The sequence below is a fragment of the Typopeltis vanoorti genome, chromosome 14 (genome assembly GCF_054136105.1).
Source record: "Typopeltis vanoorti isolate ZY-2024b chromosome 14, IOZ_Tvanoo_1.0, whole genome shotgun sequence".
Classification (NCBI taxonomy): Eukaryota; Metazoa; Arthropoda; class Arachnida; order Uropygi; family Thelyphonidae; genus Typopeltis; species Typopeltis vanoorti.
The window spans coordinates 98,659,258-98,683,080 of record NC_143562.1 but is presented as its reverse complement, the minus strand read 5'-3'; the positions used below and the strand labels follow the sequence as shown (position 1 = coordinate 98,683,080).

General features: G+C 38.7%; 1 protein-coding gene across 2 annotated transcripts in view; it reads right to left on the bottom strand.

Annotated features, from left to right (window-relative positions):
- The window catches only part of LOC150099795 (alpha-2-macroglobulin-like protein 1), a 1,007,775-nt gene that overhangs the window by 87,811 nt on the left and 896,141 nt on the right, over window positions 1-23,823 (bottom strand). For both annotated transcript variants that reach the window (XM_090403789.1, XM_090403790.1), the window contains exon 31: window positions 10,618-10,720. In XM_090403789.1, coding sequence (XP_090259915.1) covers window positions 10,618-10,720 — 103 coding nt within the window. The remainder of the gene's footprint in view (window positions 1-10,617; window positions 10,721-23,823) is intronic.

The window sequence follows — 23,823 nt, the reverse complement described above, 5'->3', positions numbered from 1 at the left end:
GGCCAAGAACTTTTCAGACCACCCTCATAAAGTAGATATCTACTTTATGAGGGTGGTCTGAAAAGTAGATAACTACTGTTATCTACTTTTCAGACATATATAACAAAATATATATACTTTGTTATATATACTACTGTGGTTATTGTGTAATTTATTATTTATAAGAGGTCATTGCTGGAAGTTGCAAAAGGAGGTAGTGAGTAGGAGGATGAGAAGTGGCTTTTTTGCATGTAGAGTGGTTGGATCATGGAATTCATTGCCTGACAGAGTTGTCAATGTGCCATTGGTGAAAGAGTTTAAGGAGTGGTATGACAGACTTTGTGTTGTCTAAGATGGGCCTCCTACAATGAGTCTGAAATAATAATAATTTAAATAATCGAATTTAATGTTATGATCAATTTATTATATATTAGCCAATGTTTATGTACAATAAAATATTCATGCACATATTATTATTAACATCAGACCTTCAAGAGATTAAAAGACTCATTGCAGGAGGTCAACACTCTCACACAAGGAGATCATCAAACTTGTCTTGAACCTAGTCAGTTTTCAAACTTAGGCAATGCAGTTTACTCACAACCACTCTCCATGAAAACAATCTTCCCTCATTCTTTTTCTCACATCCTCCTTTAGCTTCTGAGAATGGTCTCTTATTCTATCCCTGTCTCATTCTACTATATGAAAAATCCCTTCCACATTAATCTGGAAACAACCTTTACCATCCTTATGTCTCAATCATATCTAGATATCTACTTTCTTCTCCTCCTCCTATTCATAAGGCTCTGTAAATCAAATTCCCTCAATCTGTTTTCATATCCAAGATTCCAAAGAATCCAACACTGACTTAGTCAATATTCTTTGAACTCTCTGTAAGATATATCCTCATCACTTTGAATATCAGGAGATACCAGATCTGCACACAGCAGTCCATATACAGCCTTATACAAGGGCACTATAACCTCATTGTTTCTACACATTAAAGTCCTCCTCATCATTCCATATTCCATAATTTGTTATGATATCCTTACAGTTTTGATAATGTGATCTCTAAATTTAAAGTCTCTGTACAGCACTATTCCCACATCTTCTTCATCTCCTTCAAAACTTCTCCATTGATTGCATACTGCATTCCATCCTTGGACACCAAATTTCAAGATCTTACATTTTCCAGCAGTGAAGTGATAGCCCCACTTACACAACTTCTTCTGATCCTCCTGCAAGGCTATAGCATTGGCTGTACTACTCATAGTTCTTTCTGACTTTGCATCATCTGCAAATAGCTGTATATTTCCAGTTACACCTATCCCATTATCATTAGCATACAAGTTATATGACTGAGACATTTAAACTGTTGAGACATATTTACAGGATTGGCATCAGTGAGGCTCACAGGGCAGTGGTATCCTGAAACAAACTCCACAGGTTTTTTTTTTCTGAAATACCACCACCACTTCCCGATGCACAACTTGCTGATGCTGATCTGACACTCAATAACCATTTATCTCACTATTTTATTATCAAACTCTATCCATCCCAATTTAGTCCAGCTATCAAATGCCTTCAAAAACTCCAATTATATCACTGTATATGCATCTCCCTTGTCCTTGTAGTACACAAGCAGATTGCTAAAGCATGACAGTTCTTTAACAGATTGCCAAAATATGATGTCTCTTTAACAAACTCATGCTGAACATACAGAGAATATTGCTATTATCAACCCTCTTCTGCATTCCTGCTCTCAGCAAATTCTCCAAGACCTAAACTACAATCTCCAGATCAGTATGTAATTTGTAACTTCAGTCTTATCACCCTCTTAATGAAGTGGTACAATTCATGATGATAGAGGAGAAAGTTAAAGAAATTAACATACAATTTAAACTGTTATGTTAGACACCACTCCTCAGCACTCTGCTAGAGGAAACTTAATCAATGGGCCCGCTACCCGTTTGGGGAGGTGTTTAGGGGCAGTGCAAAGAAATGGTTCTGCAAAAGGATGGAAATAGCAACGACAACGGCACCAGACTATGGCTTTAGGCAACTGGAACATCTTCTCTCTGACAAGGAAGGAGTTGGAACTGATTGAGGAAGCCAAGCGCTACCGGCTAGACTAAATCAGGCTTTCTTCAACCAAGAGGAGAGGCTCTGGAACTGTCGACCTGGATAAGGGGTGGAAGCTCTACTACTACTCTGGTGTGAGCCCGATAATGTCTGCTCAGGTGGATGTGGGGATACTCACAAGCCCCCAGCTGCCAGACTGTGTTGTTGAGTGGATCCCATTGGGGGGACAGGTATGTGTGTTAAGGCTTCAGATGAAAAACCATGATTTGGCTGTGGTGCAAGCCTATGCACCTAATCTGGAGTCAGAATACTCTGCCTTCCTATAGGAAGTGGATGCTGCTTTTGACAGGGTGGCAGACATGGAATCAGTCCTGCTAATGGGTGACTTCAGTGCACATGTTGGAACAGATGACCAGACATGGAGGGGTGTGGTTGGGAGGAACGGCGTCCCTGACCTTAACGCGAATGGGTTGAAATTATTGGATTTCTGCTGTACTAACAGCTTGTCCATAATGAATACCTTCTTCCAGCACCAAGAAGTCCATAAGTATACCTGGTACAGGGATACACTAGAACAAAGTTCTCTGATTGACTTCTTTATAGTCTCAGCAGACCTATTTTACTCAGTGTTGGACATTCGTGTGAGAAGAGGGGCAGAACTGTCAACTGACCACCACCACCTTGCTGAGTGCACTCTACGGCTTCAGAAACCAGATGCTACCATCAACACCGGTAGGCCTAAGCAGTTATACCGTGTGAAATGGGAGACATTGGAAAATGAGGTTGTGAGGAAGAATTCTGCAGATGACATTTCCTGCAGGTTCAAAGAGATTCCCAAGCATACTGCAGATGTTGAGGAGAAGTGGAAGCTGTTCAGAACAGTTGTCACTGCCTCTGCACTCTCATGGTGTGGCAGAAAGCGGCTCAGCATGGCAACAGGCAGTGAGAAAAGGACACCTTGGTGGAACCAAGAAGTCCGAAAAACTGTCCGGGCAAAAAAAAAAAGGAGTCCTACCTAAACATGGCTTAGAATCAGGTCACCTGAGATGCGTTTGCGGTATGCTGAGGCATGAAAAACTGCTGCTAAGGCAGTAAAGACAGCAAAGCAGAAGGCTTAGGAATCCTTTGGAGAAAGATTAGACTCATCCTATGCAAATGCAAACAAAGTATTCTGAAAGACCATCCGCCGCCTTCGAGGGAGGAAATTGTGCACAGCAAGGGCAATAAAGGCCTCTGATGGTGCACTTTTAACAACCGAGAAGGATATCCTCCACAGATGGAGGGAATACTTTGAGAGCCTTCTTAACCCAGGTGGCCCAGCAGTTGTGGACATCCAAGAGGTGCAGATCGGGGCAATGACTAATCTCACGGCAGAAGAGGTCCATTTAGCAATAAAATCGCTAAAATCGGGCGATGATGAAATTCGGCCTGGAATGCTAAAAGCCTTAAATCGAGACGGTGTTCTCTGGCTGACTCGAGAGTGTCAGGCTGCTTGGATATTTGGGAGAGCACCAAAGCAATGGCAGACAGGCACAATAATACCAGTCTTTAAGAAGGGAGACCAGAAGGATTGCAGTAACTATCGTGGCATTTCTCTGCTCAGCCTGCCTGGGAAAGCATATGCTAAGTGCTTGGAAAGACGGTGTAGGAGCACAGTTGAGTCAAAGTTCCAGGAATAACAATGTGGCTTTCGTCCTGGTAGAAGCACAACTGATCAAATCTTCACTTTAAGGCAAGTCTTTGAGAAATCTTGGGAATATGCCAAGAATGTTTACACATGTTTTGTGGACTTGGAGAAGGCATATGACCAGGTTCCTCAGGATAAGCTTTGGCAAGTAGTACAGGAGTATGGAGTGGATGGTCAACTATTAGCTGCCATCAAGTCCCTGTATGAATGCCCAGAGTTTTGTGCTAGGGTAAACAGCACAAAGTCTGAACCTTTCACACTCTCCGTTGGCCTCCGTCAGGGGTGTGTTCTGTCACCCCTCCTTTTCATAATATTTATGGACTGGATTGATAGGCACAGTCGAGGCAGTGAGTGTGTCAGAATTGGAAAATGTAGCATTGGACATCTGCTTTTTGCAGATGACCTAGTTCTGCTTAGCTCTTCAACAGATGACCTCCAGCGGACCCTGGATAGGTTTGTAGCTGTTTGTGCAGACACCGGAATGAAGATCAGTGTGGCCAAAACTGAAACATTTGTGGTCTCAAGACAACCATCCCAGTGCACTCTAAATGTAAGTGGAGTCCCAATGAGGCAGGTGGAGAAGTTTAAATACCTTGGGTCCATATTCACGAATGATGGAAAATGGGACGTAGAGCTAGATACTCGAATTGGCTTAGCAAGCTGAATATTGCAGGAGCTTGGCTGTTCGGTAGTATTGAAGCAGGAGTTAAGCCAGAAGGCAAAGCTGGCTGTCTTCAATACAGTCTATGTCCCCATCCTCACCTATGGTCATGAGAGTTGGGTAATGACTGAAAGAATGCGGACACAAATCCAAGCGGCTGAAATGAGGTTCCTTCGAGGGGCTGACAAAACTCGACAAAGTCAGAAGCTCTGCGATTCGGGAAACCCTCAATACTCAACCGCTGCTTCTCTGTGTTGAGAGATCACAGTTACGTTGGTACAGGTACCTGGTCAGAAAGCCACAAGAGAGGCTCCCTCAGCAGGCTCTCTTTGCCAATCCAGAGGGTGGGAGGCCACGTGGAAGGCCAAGGACTCGCTGGATACATTATGTCCAAAATCTTGGGTGGACATGTTTGGGAATCCCACCAGAACACCTGAGCTTGGTGGCAGAGGATCATGACCATTGGAAGTTCCTCTTGCAGCTGTTGCCCCCACAACCCAATTAGGAAGAGTGGGCCTTGAAGATGTATGTATGTTAGATTATTTAACTAACATTCCTAAAGGAATGCTCTGGGGAGTTAAAGCAAGCAGTGATATCTTGTCAAGTCCAAATTCCTTATAAAACACTAAGTTTCTTAATTCTTCACATATCTTCCTCTAACTGCCATCTTGCAAGCCATCCTTGCCTATTAAATTTGAAAACCTTACATTTGCAACAGAGAATTGCTAGTCTCAGTCACTTGCCCACTCGCGAAGTCAATTCAGTTCTTCCTGTAAATCCACAACATCCCTAACTTTGCATCTTTTGCAAGCAACCACATTTCCCCCATTTAGTATTACGTTACCAGTTAAACAGTAATGGCCGCAAGAAAATATATTCTTGTATAATCCTTTACCAAGTGTAAATATGTAAATTATCTTCATGACTAGGCTACTCACACATAAAAATATATAACTTTTGCATTAATTCACCCTTGGTATCTTTCTGGGTCTGGATCCCACCGATAAGATCCCAATAAAGGTCAAGCCAGTCTGGATAGTGGCCCTTCTCATAACGTTTTTACATTATGAGATACTAAGGCAACTGATGTGAAGTTAACAGCTGTATATACAAGAAACCGTCGTGAATATACTTCATGTGCAAAATTTGTTTGCTTATATGTAGGTAAAGGAAGTAATAGTAAAAGGAGATTTGACAAGAAGATTATTTCTTGTCAAATATAATTTACTTTGTAATCAAATGGAAATGCTTTCTACAATGGATTCCTGCGACTTTCCTCCTCTGGAAAACCACTCCCCCATAACTAACTTGCTGGTATGTGTCTGCCAACCACTCGCTTATCCAACTCACTAATTTATTAAAAAAAAAAAAGACACTGATAAACTGACCATAGATATTTAATTTGTATGTATGTTTGTACAATATTGCCTACCAGTTTCGCTAGTAACTGACTAGCTTTCTCAAGGCTTGCACAGTACAAAAAAATGGCAAATGCAAAAAAGTTTAAGAATACAAAAAACGTTAGTACCTGCTAGTTAGCTAAGATAACACTTTTGCGTGCCATGTCTGTATGAATTGTGACTTTCTACTAAGTATCATGAACACGTGTTACATGTAAACATGTAATATGATTATTCACATACTGTAGTTCTGTTGGACTGAGAGAATTAATTAGATTTTTCCAAGTATCGTTCAATAGATTTATTATTTCTGTTTAGGTTGCTGCCTGTAAGTATCACACTTTGAATAATCGATGTCTGTAATCATTATCTATGTAGGGCATAGAGCTGTTATCCCAGTCTATAGTGTGGTTTGAAGTTGAAAAGTGATGTGCTAAACCAGAGGTGATCGTTCTGTTGTGATTTACATCACCAACATGTTCTTTCTGTCTTATTTCCAGGCTTCTCGAAGTTTGTCCCATGTAGGAAAGACCGCACGTGCATGGAATATTATACACACCTGGATATTTATAAAATGGAACACTGTCCTTAGGAGATCTTAGAACCTGTCTGATGCTAGTAGTTGGTTTAAATACAACCCTGATGTTATGGGCTTTTAACAATCTCGCAATTTTGGTGGAAATTGAACCCATAAAAGGGATGACTGCTGTTGAAATTTGCTGGGAGACTGTTCTTTCTTGTTGGTTATCTTTGTATAGAAATTTGTTCATGATGTTTCGAGGATAACCATTTTGCAATAGTGTTAAAGCGATTTGGGACAGTTATGTCTGAACTTCATCATCGGAGATAAAGTTTCTGACACGATTTCTCAACATGTGGATGATGCTCTGTTTATGTGACCTATGATGGTTTGAAGAGTAATGGTTTGAAGTAGAAAACAACAAACAACTACACTTCTTGGACATACTAGTTAAAAGACAAGGTAACAATTTCAAACTGTCCATTTACAAAAAAACCTACAGACACTGGACAATATCTACATTACTCTTCAAACCATCATAGATCACATAAACAGAGCATCATCCACATGTTGAGAAATCGAGTCAGAAACTTTATCTCTGATGATGAAGAAGTTCAGACAGAACTGTCCCAAATCGCTATAACACTACTGCAAAATGGTTATCCTCAAAACATCATCAACAAATTTCTATACAAAGATAACCAACAAGAAAGAACAGTCTCCCAGCAAATTTCAACAGCAGTCATCCCCTTTATGATTTCAATTTCCACCAAAATTGCGAGATTGTTAAAAGCCCATAACATCAGGGTTGTATTTAAACCAACTACTAGTATCAGACAAGTTCTAAGATCTCCTAAGGACAGTGTTCCATTTTATAAATATCCAAGTGTGTATAATATTCCATGCACGTGCAGTCTTTCCTACATTGGACAAACTTCAAGAAGCCTGGAAATAAGACAGAAAGAACATGTTGGCGATGTAAATTGCAACAGAATGATAACCTCCGGTTTAGCATATCATTTTTCAACTTCGAACCACACTATAGACTGGGATAACAGCTCTATGCCCTACATAGATAATGATTACAGACATCGATTATTCAAAGAAGCTGCAGTAATGCTACGTACAGGCAGCAACTTAAACAGAAATCAAGGGGCCATACTGAACGATACTTGGAAAAATCTATTTAATTCTCTCAGTCCAACAGAACTACAGTACGTGAATAATCACATTATGCGTTTGCATGTAACGCATGTTCATGATACTTAGTAGAAAGTCACGATTCATACAGACATGTCACGCGAAAGTGTTACCTTAGCTATCTAACAGGTACTAATGTTTTTTGTATTCTTAAACCTTTTTTGCATTTGCCATTTTTTTGTACTGTGCAAGCCTTGAGAAAGCTAGTCAGTTACTAGCGAAACCGGTAGGCAATATTGTACGAGCATACCTATGAATTAAATATCTATGGTCAGTTTATCAATAAGTCTTATATTTTTTAACATTTTACGACTAAAAATATGTATAATTTAAATCACTAATTTATTGTTTAACATTTTCAGTTTAGTTACCAACCTGTCATGTAGCAATCTCTCAAGGGCCTTTGCAAAACTTAAATATACAATTATTAATATCTGATCTCCACAAAGTAAAAGGTTTTCATCACAGAAGGTCTATACTCTCTCATGCAAAAAGATCATTGAACCATGACTTAAACCCATTCAGTTTCCACAATCACCACACCGTCAGGCAATGCATTCCACTCAACAATCATTCTGCATGCAAAGATCCCACTTCTCATTCCCCTCTTCACCCTCCTTATAAAGCTTTAAGGGATGGCGACTAGTTTTACCACTGTCTCCCTCCATCCCATGAAAAATCTCGTTCACATTAATCTGGCAACAAACCCCCCCCCCACCATATGTCTCAATCATATCCCCTCTTCCTCCTCTTTCCATAAGGCTCTGTGAGCTGCACTTCCCCAATCTCCTCGTATCTGACATTCCACAGATCTGATCCTAACTTAGTAAACCTTCTCTTGACTCTCTGAAGTACATCCCCCTGAAAACCAGGCAATCAAATCTGTGCACAGCAGTATATATGTGGCCTTATCAAAGCCCAGTACAAGGGAACCATCTATTGGGCTTTGATTAGGCATATTGGTGCATCTTCCTGTCTAATATATTTCTCACCTTATTAATTAACAGATTGCAAAAACATGATCACCCTTTAGCAAACTCATGCTGACCATCACACAAAAGGCCACTGTCAACCCAATTCTGAATCCTAGTCAACAACTATCTCTCCAATACACGAACCCCCCCCCCACACACAGCCTGGCTTATAATTTGAAGCCTTAGTCATATTACTATTTCTTTGGTAAAGTGGAACAATTTTTCCTTCTTTCCACCCATTTGGGAGTTGTTCCATTGCAAGACTCTTGTTAAAAGAGCATGCTGAATGCTCATATTAACTCACTAGCACATTCTCTTAAAGCACATGGTGATGTCACAAGTCCCACTGCCTTACTAACATAAGATTTAATTCTTCATATACTTCCTGCTTGATCACCAGCCCTTCTCCATTTCTACTATACTCAATCTGTGAACTTGCAGGATGAAATACTTTAATGAACTCTCCATTAAATATCTTGGCTATATCTCGCTGATTGTTACCATTCTACTATTTCCATCAACTACGATATCATTCTTTCTTCTAGTGGCCACATATAAATTTGAGGGATTTTCCTTAAGCTCGGTTTTCCTTAAACAGCACTTTTGCTACCTTCACCAACTTGAGTTATCTTCCTGTTTTTTTATTTATTTAATTTTTTTTTTTGTATTCTTCATACAACTGATTATTACTACTCATCCTATGCTGACTTCATAATGCTGCCTTCTTATATTCTTCTCTTCTTGCAGACTCAGTGCTTCATTTATTCATTGTCCGTGCGGTTAGCGTAGTGGCTGTGCGCTTCGCAACCATATGACTGGGGAAGGAGTGTCCCAGGTTCGATTCCCGTCGAAGACGTGATGAATTTGAGGATCTTCCTCAGCCATAGCCAAGTTAGCCGGTCTTGGGTGTGGGTAGTAGGGTTTTTTCCCACCAGTTTATCTGGCATTTTTCATCCCGCAAGCAGGTAAACCGGCCCTGTGAATACACACGGATCTACAGCCATAAATACCTAACCCCCCATGAGGGGGCTCAACTCACCCCAATAGGAATGGGTGAGAAAAAGGGAGGAAACTCCATATGAATAAATAAAATAAATAAATCTATTCATTAATCCATTTTACATCTACTTTATTTATCAGCATCTTTGGAAAACATTCAGACACTGATGCTTTTAATTAGTTCTCGATCATCGCTGCCAAAACATCAATACAGCAATGATTTCTTTCCTACCTAATTCTTCATTCCATGCTATAGCACTAAGCTATTTCATGAGCTTTTCATAATCACTAGCCTTTTAGTTCACATAAATCCTTTTTAATATGGCTTGTTACCACCCAGGTGATTACCTCATGGTCACTCTCCCCAAATGGGATTTGACGCCCATTTATAATGACATCCTCTGATGAAATGATTAAATCTAGAACACTCAGTCATAACATGCTCTCCATTACACATGTAAGGCAGTCATCCCTTAAAAACTCAAGATATGCATTTGTTTAATTTAGATGCCATCTCTTCATTCCAACTGAAGAGAACTGATATTATCATAATTAAAATTACCCATACTGTTCACACTTTCTTATTCACAAAGCCAATTTTCTTATGTTTCTTTGTCATCACACTCTCCAGATTCTTAGTTCTACAGTAACATCAAATTGCTGATTTCATCCATCTCCACCTCATATCAATACTGCCTCAAAATCTCTGCCATTATTTTTCTCTTCCATCTCTACCTTGTATGGGCATAACTCTGTATTTTTCAGCAGTCATGAAAAAATAACAAATATCAAAGATGGTTATGCCTTGAAGCCCAGCATCAACAATAACACTATTCTTCATCCAGTAGTCAAGCTGAAAGTAAGTCCTGATCAAGGCAAAAAGCAGAATGTGAACTATCTGTCTGTTGTTGAGGTCAGTTATAACATACACTGTTCTACATTTCTTTTCCATGTACTAAAGAAAAATGAAAGATTAAAAAAAAAAAAAAAACAGCATAACCTAAGGTTTTTATTCATATGTTTCTAAAACAGTGCATACCATAACATCTGATAATGTATATAAACACATTATCCAATTTCCTCTCAGAACACATGTATGTATACATGTGTATTACCTGGTTTGTAGTAGTCATAGAGTTTGGCAACAGCAGGTGCTGCTCCTTCCACTTCTACTTCATGCTTAACAAAAAACTGAAAGCACTTCTGCTGATTTGTTAACTGAAAGAAAATCCAAAAGTGAATTTTATATAGCACATTATCAGTTTCTTGCATATAATAAATACAAATAGCTGTCAAATAACAGAAAAGTTTATAAAGCATGACAAGAGTATTTTTAAAAACTGAACTTACCACAACTCTACATAATAAAGACCACCAGAGAGTGATCAGTGGAGTGTTATGGAGAGCACATGGCATACAGATAAAATAATAAAGATAGCCAAAGTATTCTTGTTCAGAGTTTCATAAGTAGGAAATCAAGAGTGAAGAGTGAGTGTGTTGGAAATGTTTCATTAGGTAGTGTAAAAAGTGTGAGATATACCAAAAGCAGAAGTAAAATAGTGATCATCTTTGATCTTCACAGGTGTGAAGATCAAAGATGTTGTTGAAGCTGTTAGTCTGCACAGAGAAGCGAAAGAGTTGACCATTTTGGAAGGCACAAACAATCTGAAAGATTACACGTACGTATTCAACAAGAGAAGATATGAAAGAGCTGATGAAAGAAATGAAAAATAAGAGTGAGAGAATTAATGAGTGGTTAGTGGATTAACCTTCATCCTTCAAAAGGCATGAAAGTGAGAGGTTGCAGAGAATGTAGTTGAAGGAATGAGTAACAGTGGAAGAAATGTGAGAGGATACAAGAAGCAGCCGTTTAAGGTAATCTAAATAACAAGATGATGGTGAGGAATGAAACAGCATGAAAAAGTGAGAAACTGGAAGTAAAGAGATGGTATTGTATGGATATTTTATGATGAGAAGTTTAGTTAATGAGAATGTGATGAGAGTGCATTTCCCAGGTGTGAAGATCAAAGATGTTGGTGAAGCTGTTAGTCTGCAGAGAGAAGCGAAAGAGTTGACCATTTTGGAAGGAACAAACAATCTGAAAGGTTATAAGTATTCAACAAGAGAAGATATGAAAGAGTTGATGAAAGAAATGAAAAATAAGAGTGAGAGAATTAAGATTGCGAGTCTCTGGTGCCACAGTATGAGGAGACTGAATTAAGATGAAGGGCCATGATTGTGAATGGCTCAACAGGAAGACTGTGCAAGAGGAATGTTTAGATGTATGTATGGAAATGAATTTGATGGACAAAAGGACTTGCATATGGCTGAAGGATTGCATTTGGATGGGTTTTGAAGTCAGATGTTTGGAGAAACTATTGTTCAGCAAGAAGTTAGAAGAGTAAAATCTGTAAACTGATAGTGCTGGGAGAGAGGATCTGATCAAACAACATGATCTACACACTGGGACAAATGAGCATGTGTGTAGAAATTATCATGCAATGCTGAATGTACATTTTCCAAGATTTGAATCTGAGTGGTTGATAATTACATTATGTAAAGGTAACAGTCAGCCCAAAGGGTTATTCAAGTGCATGCACAAATGACAAGATTATTAGAAATAAAGGAGAAGAATTTTTGCATTGGTTTGATGGGCAAAAGGACTTGCATATGCCTGAAGGATTGCATTTGGATGTTTTGAAGTCAGATATTTGGAGGAAGTATTGTTCACCAATACTTTCTTGACTTGGCCAAAATTATTAGCATCAGTGAGACCCGGTTATCAGAAGATAACATAGGAATACAGTGTAAGGAGTATGTACTTAGAAAGATAGAGGGAATACAATGAGAAGAGGAGCATTACTGATGCTAGCTGAAGAGCAATTAACAAAAATAGAAGTTAAGAAGGATTTAGGACTGAGGAGGATCATTCATTTAAGGCTGGCTGGTGCAAGATAGGGGCTAACAGGACAAAATATATTGTTGGTTGCTGCTATAGACCAGAAGGTGCACAGAAAGATGTGAATGCCATGCATCCACAGATTAGCACAATGTGCAGGCAGAGCAATTATGGTGACATAGACTGGAGGAAGAAAAAGGCACATGGCAAGATGCATTAAGGGATAATTACTTGAAGCAGCATCAGAAGATATGACCATAACTAAGTTAGATACTCTGCCTCCAATTGAGGAAAATGACAGTACAGTCTTGTTCTTTGAGGTTGTTAAACATGGAATTCTCAGTTAAGAAGGGGTATATGTATAACAAGTTGGTGATTATGACAAACTGAAGCAGCAGCTCGCAGCAGTGCCATGGCAAAAGAAGCTATTAGGAAAGAATGTTAGTAGTGCATGGAAAGTGGTCAGGGATTGTTTGAAAGAAGCAAATTAAAAACGCCAAAAAATTATATTCTTGGTTTAATCCTTTATCCAAGTGTAAGCAAACAAAGTTTGCACCTGAACTATTTTCAGGACTAGGGCAATTTGTATAAGGAAACTACAACTTCAAATCACTTGCCTTAGTATCCTATAATGCAAAGCACATCTCTTTGCACACATGTATACTATGCATTATGGGAAGGGTCACAAACCAGACCGATTTCACACTTTATTGAGGTCTCTGCAGTGGGAGCCAGACCAAGAGATGATACTAAGGTTGAAAATGCAGAAGTCATATTTTCATATACAAGTTAACAAAGGGTGTCAAACCTTATTATTAAATTATTCTCGATTAGAGAAAGATGTTAAAAGTTTTTTCACTTTGTTATACTATAAATTAAAGATATCAAGAAATTATATACTTAAATTATATCTATCTATATGTTCACTGGACATCTACAGATGCCGTATGGTCCTCCGATGCTCAGTGATGTGCCACACTAGACCTCACCATGTAGTCCTGTTGTTTGCTTTTCTGGCAGCCTCAACTCTCTGAAGATCAGTCACTCCACACACACCATCCATCTCATTGATGGTCTACCCCTTCCTCTTTTTCCAGGAACTTTACCTTTATTAATGTTCTGAGAAGTCCTCCTTCCATCCTTTCATTATGTCAAAAATATTTGAACTTTCTCTTTTCAATATCCTTAAGGAGCCTTAAAGTTCTACTGATCTTTTCTAATACCCATTCATTTGTACACCTTTCAGTATATGATATCCTCAACAGCCTTCTGTAACACCACATCTCAAAAGCAGATATCCGTTTCTTATCTGACTTCTTTAGGTTCCAAGTCTCACATCCATAAGTTGCCATTGGAAAAACAACTGCATCCAAAATCCTCACCTTTGTTCCCATGGAGATAGACCATCCTTCCAGATTTTAGACAAGTCTCTGACTGTTGTTTTAGCCATTCCTAACCTTCTTCTGATGTCTTCTGAACAGCAATTCTTCACATTAATAATGGATCCCAGATGCTCAAACTTGCTACCTTCCTCAATTCTTTTTCCATTAAGGTAAACTTGTTTCTCAAGAGCTTCTCTATTTGTATTTCCTTTGAGAACCATAATCTTTGTCTTGTTAGGATTTAGTTGAAGTCCTCTGTTATTACTGATCTTGTTAATTATGTCAAGAATTTGTCCTAGTTCTTCCATGTCATTACAAAGGAGTACTGTATCATCAACATACTCAGATTGCTGACCAATCTACCCCCTATCCTAATTCCTGTCTTGAGCTTATCCAATGCTTCACGCATGATGTCCTCTGTATATATACTAAACAAGTGAGGAAAAAGTAAACATCCTTACCTTACTCCTTTTCCAACCTGAAGCCAATCAGTCAATCCAACACCTGTCCTTACCATGGCTTCTTGCTCCATATACAAGTTGCTATCAACCTGATGGTGTTGAGGAAAACCCATTCTTTTCATTACTTCACACAATTTCACATGCTCAACACAGTCAAATGCTTTAGAGTAGTCTAAGAAACACATTACCAGAGGGAGTCTGAATTCTTTATATTTTTCTATGATCTGTCTACGGCAAAGGATCTTATCTCTGGTGCCCTTACTTTTCCTAAAACCTGCTTGTTCCTCGGGCTTCTCTGCCTCAACTTTGGCCTCAATCCTATTTAGCATGATCTTTAATAAAATTTGCTTGCATGAGATACTAAATTAATAGTTCTATAGTTGTTGCATTCTTTCATATCTCCTTCCTTATGTAGTGGTATGAAAACAGATTTCTTCCAGTCTCTAGGCCATGATCCTGTCTCCCATATCCTTGCAATCAATCTATGAAACACTCTTATACCTCCATCCCCTGTGGTCTTAATTAACTATAAATATATATATATATATGTTTAATTATATATATATAATTAAATTATAGACTTGGTTTAATCCTTTATATAAGTGTAAGCAAACAAAGTTTGTGCCTGAACTATTTTCAGGACTAGGGCAACTTGTTGTAAGTGTAATATCCTTTTGGTGTGTATGATGCTATGTATTATTGGAAGCCACTATCCAGACTGGTTTTGAACTTTATTGAAGTTCTCTTAAGGTGTAGGGAGGGGTATCTTTCTCCAAAAACTCTCTACAAGATCACTCTAAATCTCACTGGGTAACCCAAAAGATCATTCTTAAACTCATCAAATTCTCATTAAATGGGTCTACTCAGTGACAGGCAAAAACCTACCAAAAAGCAGGACCACTCTACTTCGCAGAATCATGTCAAGAGAGAAGAACATTACTAAAATGTCATCAATGGGAGCCAGACACAGAAGAGATACCTAGGTTGAAGTAATATATTCCCAGAAGTAATATATTCCCAATATGCAAGTAGCGAAAACGTGGAACACCTCATTATTAAAATACTCTGGATTAGAAAGTAGAAATAATAAATTTAGTTTAATCCTTTATCCAAGTGTGAGCAAACAAAGTTTGCGCCTGAAAATATCTTCAGGACTGGGGTAAGGTAGTACAACACCAGGAAACTCGTTACAAAGGTGGAGCAAGCTAACATCACTCCTATCTCAGTATCTCCCATAATGCAAAACACATCTCCTTGCAGATATGTATAATATTATGCATTAAGGGAAGGCCAACTACCCAGACTAGTTTCGACCTTTATTGAGGTCTCTTCAGTGGGAGCCAGGCCCAAGTGGAGATACCAGGCAGAAGCATTAGCAAAGTCATCCCTACCTATAGGAGTTGCCAAATGGTGTGCCACCTTTTTTATTAAATTACTCTGGATTTAAGTAGAAAGTATTTTTAATTGGTTATAAATTGCATTAAAAATGTGAAGAAATTACATTCTTGTTTGTTCTTCTATTATTCTTCCAAGTGTAAGCAAACAAAGTTTGCATGTGAATTATCTTCAAGACTAGGCTATATATATATATATATATATATATATATATATATATGAATAAATATAGACGCCAATGATGAGACCATCATAAAGGTCGAAACTAGCCTATATAGTGTCCATTCCCATAATGCATAGCATTATATACACCCAAAAGGATGTGTACTTTGCATTATGGGATACTAAGATTCATGTGAAGTCATTGGCTTCTATATACAAGTAGTCTAGTCACGAAGATATCTCATGTGTAAACTTTGTTTGCTTACACCTGGATTAAGCAAAGCAGTAACCCAGGATCAGGATACAAACCAAGTGGAGTTAAGTGGATGAATAGCAATATAAATTATTATTGCTATTCATCAATAATAAAAAAGAGAAAATTGAGAAGAGAATATAAAGAAAACATGATCAGCACGCCAATGTGCAATACAGAGCACTAACAAGAAAGATGACAAACATGGTAAGAAGGGCTATATAATATTGAGAGGAAATTAGCTAAGCAAGTTAAAATAAATCCTAAAGAGGTTTTTTGCTATGTACTTAGTAAGAGGAAGAATAATTATGAAAGAATAACCCTACGTTATCCTTCCATAAATCCAGGTTGTTTGAAGAATTTTTCACTTGGTTATACTATAAATTAAAGATGAGATTCAAAAATTTATACTCTTGGTCTCATTCTTTACCCAAACAAAGTTTGCACATGAAGTAACTTCATGACTGGGCTACCTGTATTCAGAAGCTAATGATATTGATAACAATATATATGGAAACATGAGTTCTGCATTACTTCAACTTTGGTATCACTTCTGGGTCTGGCTCCCACTGATGAGACCTCAATAAAGGTCGAAACTGGTCTGGATAGTGGCCTTTCCAATAATGCATATCATTATACATGTCTGTAAGGATATGTTTAGAATTCTTGTGTAGAGGCTTAAGTGCTGTGAGGACATTATGTTGGAGGTTTAATGGATTTTTTACAACACTCAAAAAGAATTAAAATAGAATTTAATACTTCCTATATTTCGTCCTAGTCACCAGGACATCTACGGGGATTACAAAAACAATTAATGTAACATGCACACAAAAACTTACAATACTAAGCCCAACCACGTGGGTGACACTAAAGTCCTATCTAGGTGGAGCACCCTCTAAGGGCGGTAGTAGGTGGCCTGGAATGTAAGGTGGGACCTCTGGTGATGAGTGTTTCCCAAATCTTCGGAAGCTTAATGCAACTGTATTTATTAAGATTTGGTTGGTTTATGAGAGCTGCTGCTGCTTCTAAGAAAAGTCTCTCTTTCTTGAATTTGCTGTGGTGGAGCATGGTGGTTTTCTTCCATGATACTCTGTGGGTGGTGTCCAAAACATGGTCAGCCAAGCCTGAATGGCCATAGTTGTGTTTAACGATGTACGACTTGTGTTCCTCCAGGCGGATGGATGCTGATCTGCCTGTCTGTCCAAAGTACGCAAGCTTACAGGAACAGGGTACTTTGTAAACTCCAGGCAGAGAGAGAGGAGGCAGCTCATCTTTCGTAGAACGGATAAGGGTAGCAAGTTTGCAGTAGGGCTTATATGCTGTGTGTAGGTTATACTTTTTTAGTATCTTGGCTATTTTTTCCGAAGTGCCATGGATGTAGGGTATGGTTATGGCATTTTTAAAATCTTGTTGACGAGAGGGACGGGGAATGGGGGAAGAATTGATTATTTTTTTGATACTGGGTTCGCTGTAGCCATTGGAGAGGAAAGTTCTGTGTATGTTGTTAAGCTCATTAGTGAGGACGGTTCCACTGGAACAAAGAACAATTGTTTACCCTTCCTAAAAAGAACAATTGTTTACCCTTCCTAGACACCTTAGTCACATGCCTGCCTAATGATACACTTGCCTTCACTGTATACAGAAAACCCACACACACACAGGCAGATACATTCACAAACTCTCCCACCACCACCCCCTCACAACAATATGGCATCATGAAAACTCTTACCAAGAGAGCCAACAATCTTTGTTCCAGTGGAACTGCCCTCACTACTGAGCTTAACCACATACACAGAACTTTCCTCTCCAATGGCTACAGCGAACACAGTATCAAAAAAATAATCAATTCCTCCCCCATTCCCCGTCCCTCTCATCAACAAGATTTTAAAAATGCCATCACCATACCCTACATCCGTGGCACTTCGGAAAAAATAGTCAAGATACTAAAAAAAGTATAACCTACACACAGCATATAAGCCCTACCGCAAACTTGCTACCCTTATCCATTCTATGAAAGATCAGCTCCCTCCTCTCTCTCTCTCTCTCTGCCTGGAGTTTACAAAGTACCCTGTTCCTGTAAGCTTGCGTACTTTGGACAGACAGGCAGATCAGCATCCATCCGCCTGGAGGAACACAAGTCGTACATCATTAAACACAACTATGGCCATTCAGGCTTGGCTGACCATGTTTTGGACACCACCCACAGAGTATCATGGAAGAAAACCACCATGCTCCACCACAGCAAATTCAAGAAAGACTTTTCTTAGAAGCAGCAGCAGCTCTCAAAAACCAACCAAATCTTAATAAATACGGTTGCATTAAGCTTCCGAAGATTTGGGAAACACTCATCACCAGAGGTCCCACCTTACATTCCAGGCCACCTACTACCGCCCTTAGAGGGTGCTCCACCTAGATAGGACTTTAGTGTCACCCACGTGGTTGGGCTTAGTATTGTAAGTTTTTGTGTGCATGTTACATTAATTGTTTTTGTAATCCCCGTAGATGTCCTGGTGACTAGGACGAAATATAGGAAGTATTAAATTCTATTTTAATTCTTTTTGAGTGTTGTAAAAAATCCATTAAAACTCCAACATAATGTAAGGATATGTGAGTTGCATTATGGGACACTAAGGCAACTGATATGAAGTCATTAACCTCTATATATAAGTAGCCCAGTCATAAAGTTACTTTACATTAAACTTTGTTTGCTTACACTTGAATAAAGAATGAAACCAAGAATATAATTTCTTGCCACCTGATTTAACATCCAGGTCTAGATAGTGCAGTTGCTGATGTAACAAAGACTGATCTGAGAATTGAGGCCGTTGAACAGAAGTGCTCAGCATATTAAGTAGTATAAAAGTGGATAAAGTAGTGGGATGGGATAGCACACATCAGCCTGTGTTTTATAAAAATATACATAAAAGAAGTTCCGAGAGAGAAGTAGCAAATTACAGACTCTTTAGTATTATTTGAAAGCCCAAAGTAGAAACTATGAAAGTTTGTAAAGAAATTGAACAGAGAGCTTACAGGAATACACTTGCCAGCATTTACGAGTTTTCCTAGTGTGTACCATATAAAAGACATAGGCACTGCCCAAGCATCTATATATTCGCCTTTTATTGGTCCATTTATTGGTCCATTATTTCAAAACCTAAAGTAGTTTCTACTTTAGGTTTTGAAATAATGCTGGATTTAATATCCACTTGATTTATATAATTGTGCATTGCCGAAGAAGCCTTCTGGCACTTTATTTTCGTAAATGGGTGGTTGAACCATGGAATGCATTGCATGATGAAGTGGTGAGAGTGAGAACGGTCAATGAGTTCAAGGAGTGGTATGATAGACTTTGTTTCTTAGGGGGGGGGGAGGAACCTCCCCTCGATGAGTCTTGATAGACTTTGTGTTTCTTAGGAAGGACCTCCCACGATGAGTCTTTTCACTCCATGGAGGCTTGAATAATAATAATAATAATAAATACTTTATGCACCAACCGAAAGTTTGCTTATGAAAAATACACCTCTCTAACACTTCAAGTTCCTTAGTACTGAACATTCTCAAGGTTTCGTCTGGAATTTCACTCCCGGTGAGGAGGGGGGGGGGGCTTAGATTTGTAAATAACAATGACAATGTAAACTAAATTATTAATTATAAAAACTTTAATTAATAACTACCTATCTTTTGGCAATGTTACATTGCCATCTTCTACCACCTTCTTCTAATTCTTTCGGGGGTTTGCCTTAAAAGAGCAATTTGAGTCACTGGAGAAAGTGGTTTCCAGCATGGCCCATGTGGGCTTTGTTGGTGGATGCTTTTCCTTGGAATGTGAGCGGTTCTACCCAGTGGTTGAACCTGTCACTCTACCACTAAATGACAGGCTCACTTAACTAGATCATTTAACTCAGCCATCACTGAGTAAAATGATCCTTTAGGTTGCTCACTGCTGGAAGATCTGAGAGATTGCATGAATTTTTGGAGAGGTAGACCCGCTAAGGGGCTTAAGATTTGCCTAGTGGCAAATTTTAAGTCAGCGAGTGCTTTTTCCCCGGAATATGAGTGGTTCTGCTCAGTGGTGGGATGAGGCTGTACCTGAGTGGAACCAATGCTGAGTTGGACAATCTTTCGGTCACTGGTAGGGAGTTGTGGGGGATGGATTAATTTTTAAAGAGGGCTTTTGCTTAAATAGTTGGCTCTCTGAAGAGAACCAACTAGTTGGAAACAGCTGTGAGGCAAGTGAAACTTATCAAAATGGACCAATAAAAGGTGAATATATAGGTGCCTATGTCTTCTATATGGTCCGCACTAGGGAAACTCATAAATGCCAGCAAGTGTATTCCTGTAAGCTCTCTGGTCAACTTCTTTATGAAACTTTCATAGTTTCTACTTTCAGCTTTTAAATAATGCTGGATTTAATATCCACTTGATTTATATAATTGTGCATTGCTGAAATAAAGCCTTTTGGTTCTTTATTTTAATAAATACAGACTCTTTAGTATTTCAGAAGTGGCAATTATGGTATTAAAAAAGTTAGTTAATAGTAGAATTCAGGAATTAGTGGGCAGGAATATGAAACTACAATGAAAATACTATGTGAAAATACAATGTAAGTAAAAAAAAAACACAGCTTTTTACTTACGTTAAATAACAGAGTGATAGTTGAACTGGAATAGGGAATTGGCTACATCATAATACTTCTGGATTTTATAAAAAGCCTTTTTGACAGAACGCTAAATGGAAAACTATCATATAATTCGGAACAAATGAGAATGGATATGAAGAGGATAGCATGAATAAGGGGGTGGCTGACAAACACCAGAGCATAAAATGTGATGGAATTCTCAAGAGTAGTATATGATGGAGTCGAATCCAGGAGAATAAGGGTCACTAATGTTTAAGCTGTATGTTGATGTCATAGGAACTAATTTAAGGGTGGGAGTATTCAGTTGTTTATTGATGGGGAAGGCAAAAGTGATCTAGAGATCCTGCATGATGATTTAAATAAACTGGCAGTATGGGCAAAGGATAATATATATCCGTTAATGCTGTAGATGAGCTTATACGTTGGTTAGACATACTTCTAATTTTTTAGGAAATGACAATGTAAACTAAATTATTAATTATAAAAACTTTAATTAATAACTACCTATATTTGGCAATGTTACATTGCCATCTTCTACCACCTTCTACCAATGTTCTTGATCTTTTCTTAACCAATTCTTCCTCCAAATATACTGTAGATGTCTGCTCTCCCCTTGGCAACTTTGACCACAATGTTATTGAAGTCTCCTTCTCTACAGTTAATTCTCTGCCCAATTTCAGTCTCACATACCCTATGGCACTACAATTGTTCAAACTAGGATAACCTTTGGAATTTTTATGCTGCTTTTCCATGGTCAGATTACTGCTTTCACTCTCATGATCCAAATACCTGCACTGAACTAGTAACCAAAATAATCCTCACTGAAATGAGCCTTCATTTCCAAGCAAACCCCTGACCTGTATCCAAGAACTGGTTCTCAAAAAAATATGCCTCTGCCAGCCATGATAAAAATGCAGCTTATGTTCAATGGTTTAATTTCAGGGGTGATTGACTTAATCATGATAACTTTTTTAAACTCCAGCTTCTCTTTCAGCTTACACAACAGCTCAAAACACATATAAAAAAGTGATCAATGATTCCAAAACAGCCTTTGTGAGAATGGAATGCAATAAACTCACCTCCTGCTCAACTGATAGTCAAGGCTATTGGGCATAACTTTTGTCCTTCCATGTTGCAACCTCTCTTGCATCCTGATGGCACTATGGCAACATCACCCAAGGAAAAGGCAGATCTTTTGGCATCGGGTTATTTCCTCCAATTCCAACCTGGATGACCAAAATCACCTCCCATACTTTCAAAAACTATTGACTGCATGCCTCCTCTGAACCTTTGCAATAAGGACATCAGAAAATTCTTCATTAATCTTGATACTAATAAGGCTCCTGGTGCTCCAGAACTGACACACATACTGTATCATCTATATAAACTTTCATATTCCACTTGCATCTACCCAACAGCATGGAAGCAAGCCCACATCCAGCCTGTACCCCAAAAGAGAGACAAAAGTCAGTCATCTAACTATTGTCCCATTGCTCTCACCTCAGTACTTTAATAAGTGATGGAGAAAGTTATCAACAACCAGCATCTTCATTACCAAGAGCCTGATCAGTTAATTAGCAATCACCAATATGTATTCTGCCATTCTCATTCTACAGCTGCCCTCCTAGCTAATCTCGCCTACCTTTGGACTCAGGCCATGGAAAGACTGATGTTATCACTCTTGATATTTCTAAAGCATTTGATCTGGCACCGATGCCTCCTGAACAAAATCCCATCTTATAGCCTCCCTTCTACACACTGTGTTTCAATTGCCAGCCTTCTCACTGGTTGATCATTGTGTGTCATGGTGGATGGCTTCCTATAATCAGATTTTGTCATCAATGATCTTCTTTCTCTGACTTCAAATCCTATTCACAGCTTCCCCCATGATGGTACACTTCATTCCTCTTCATCACTCGATAAACCCTGTAGTATCCCAATGTTAGATGCCTCAAGATCTTCCATAGTCAGTGACTTGAACACTGACCTCCTCAACATCCTGAAATGGGGTGAAGACAACTTAATAAATTTCAATGCTAAAAAAACGTGAGCCTGCCTTACTACCCACAAGAAAATCCTACCTCATTTCCTCTAATTTTTGATAATGTTACAGTTTCCTTTCAAGATCAACCTTCTCTTTTTGGATTGACTGTCACATCCCATTTATCCTGGCACGAACATATTAGTCACATAGCCTCTAAAAAGCTTGGTGTTCTTTTCTGTTCCAAACATTACTTCTCTTCCTCTCAACTCCTAACACTCTATAAGTCTCAGATCTGTTCAACTTTGTATTGTTCCCATTTGGGGTGGAACCCCCCCCCCCCCCAAGACCTCTGAGAATTCTTGATGATATTCAGAAGAGGGCCATCTACTTAACAGATGACCCTTCCTTCACAGACTCTGTTCAGTCACTTAATCATAGGTGCTTTGTTTCAGCTCTGTGCCTGTTCTATAGGTACTTTCAGGAATTGGCTGCTACCATTCCTCCACTTTCTTCTAGCCATAGAAAAAACTAGAGCAGCCACTGGCCAACACCCATACATTGTCCAGTTTCAAACACACTGCACTAACTCCTCATCAGCTTCCTTCATTCCATCCACCTCTAATTCTTTAGAACAATCTCTTCCATACTGTTTTTCCCACTGAGTACTCTTTAAGTATCAACAGGATACATTTTCCTCCTTAACACTTTGAGTCATATGGTAAATATATAGACGTATCGATGTATGTTTACATCTATAGGACTACAGTGCCATGTGTAGGCAAGTGATTAACACTTTGAGTCCTAGTCCTACTGTAAATATATATACGTATCGATGTATGTTTACATCGATAGGACTCAAAGTGTTAATCACTTGCCTACACATGGCACTGTAGTGTTATAGGTCTTATGACCTTTCACGTGCAGGGTCAACTTATAAAATTTTTTTTTTATGTTGACCTCGCACATGAATTGGGCAAGAGTTAAAGTTAGATATGGCATCATTAAAGGATAACTGAATATTATTCGGTCTCATTTTTAAGTCTTGTTATTTTACTTTACCCTTTAGAAGGAATTCCTCTTATTATTTTGTCTAAAATTCTGTAGCCAAAACCATATTTGTCTGAACTCTTGACTTATTGAACCCTT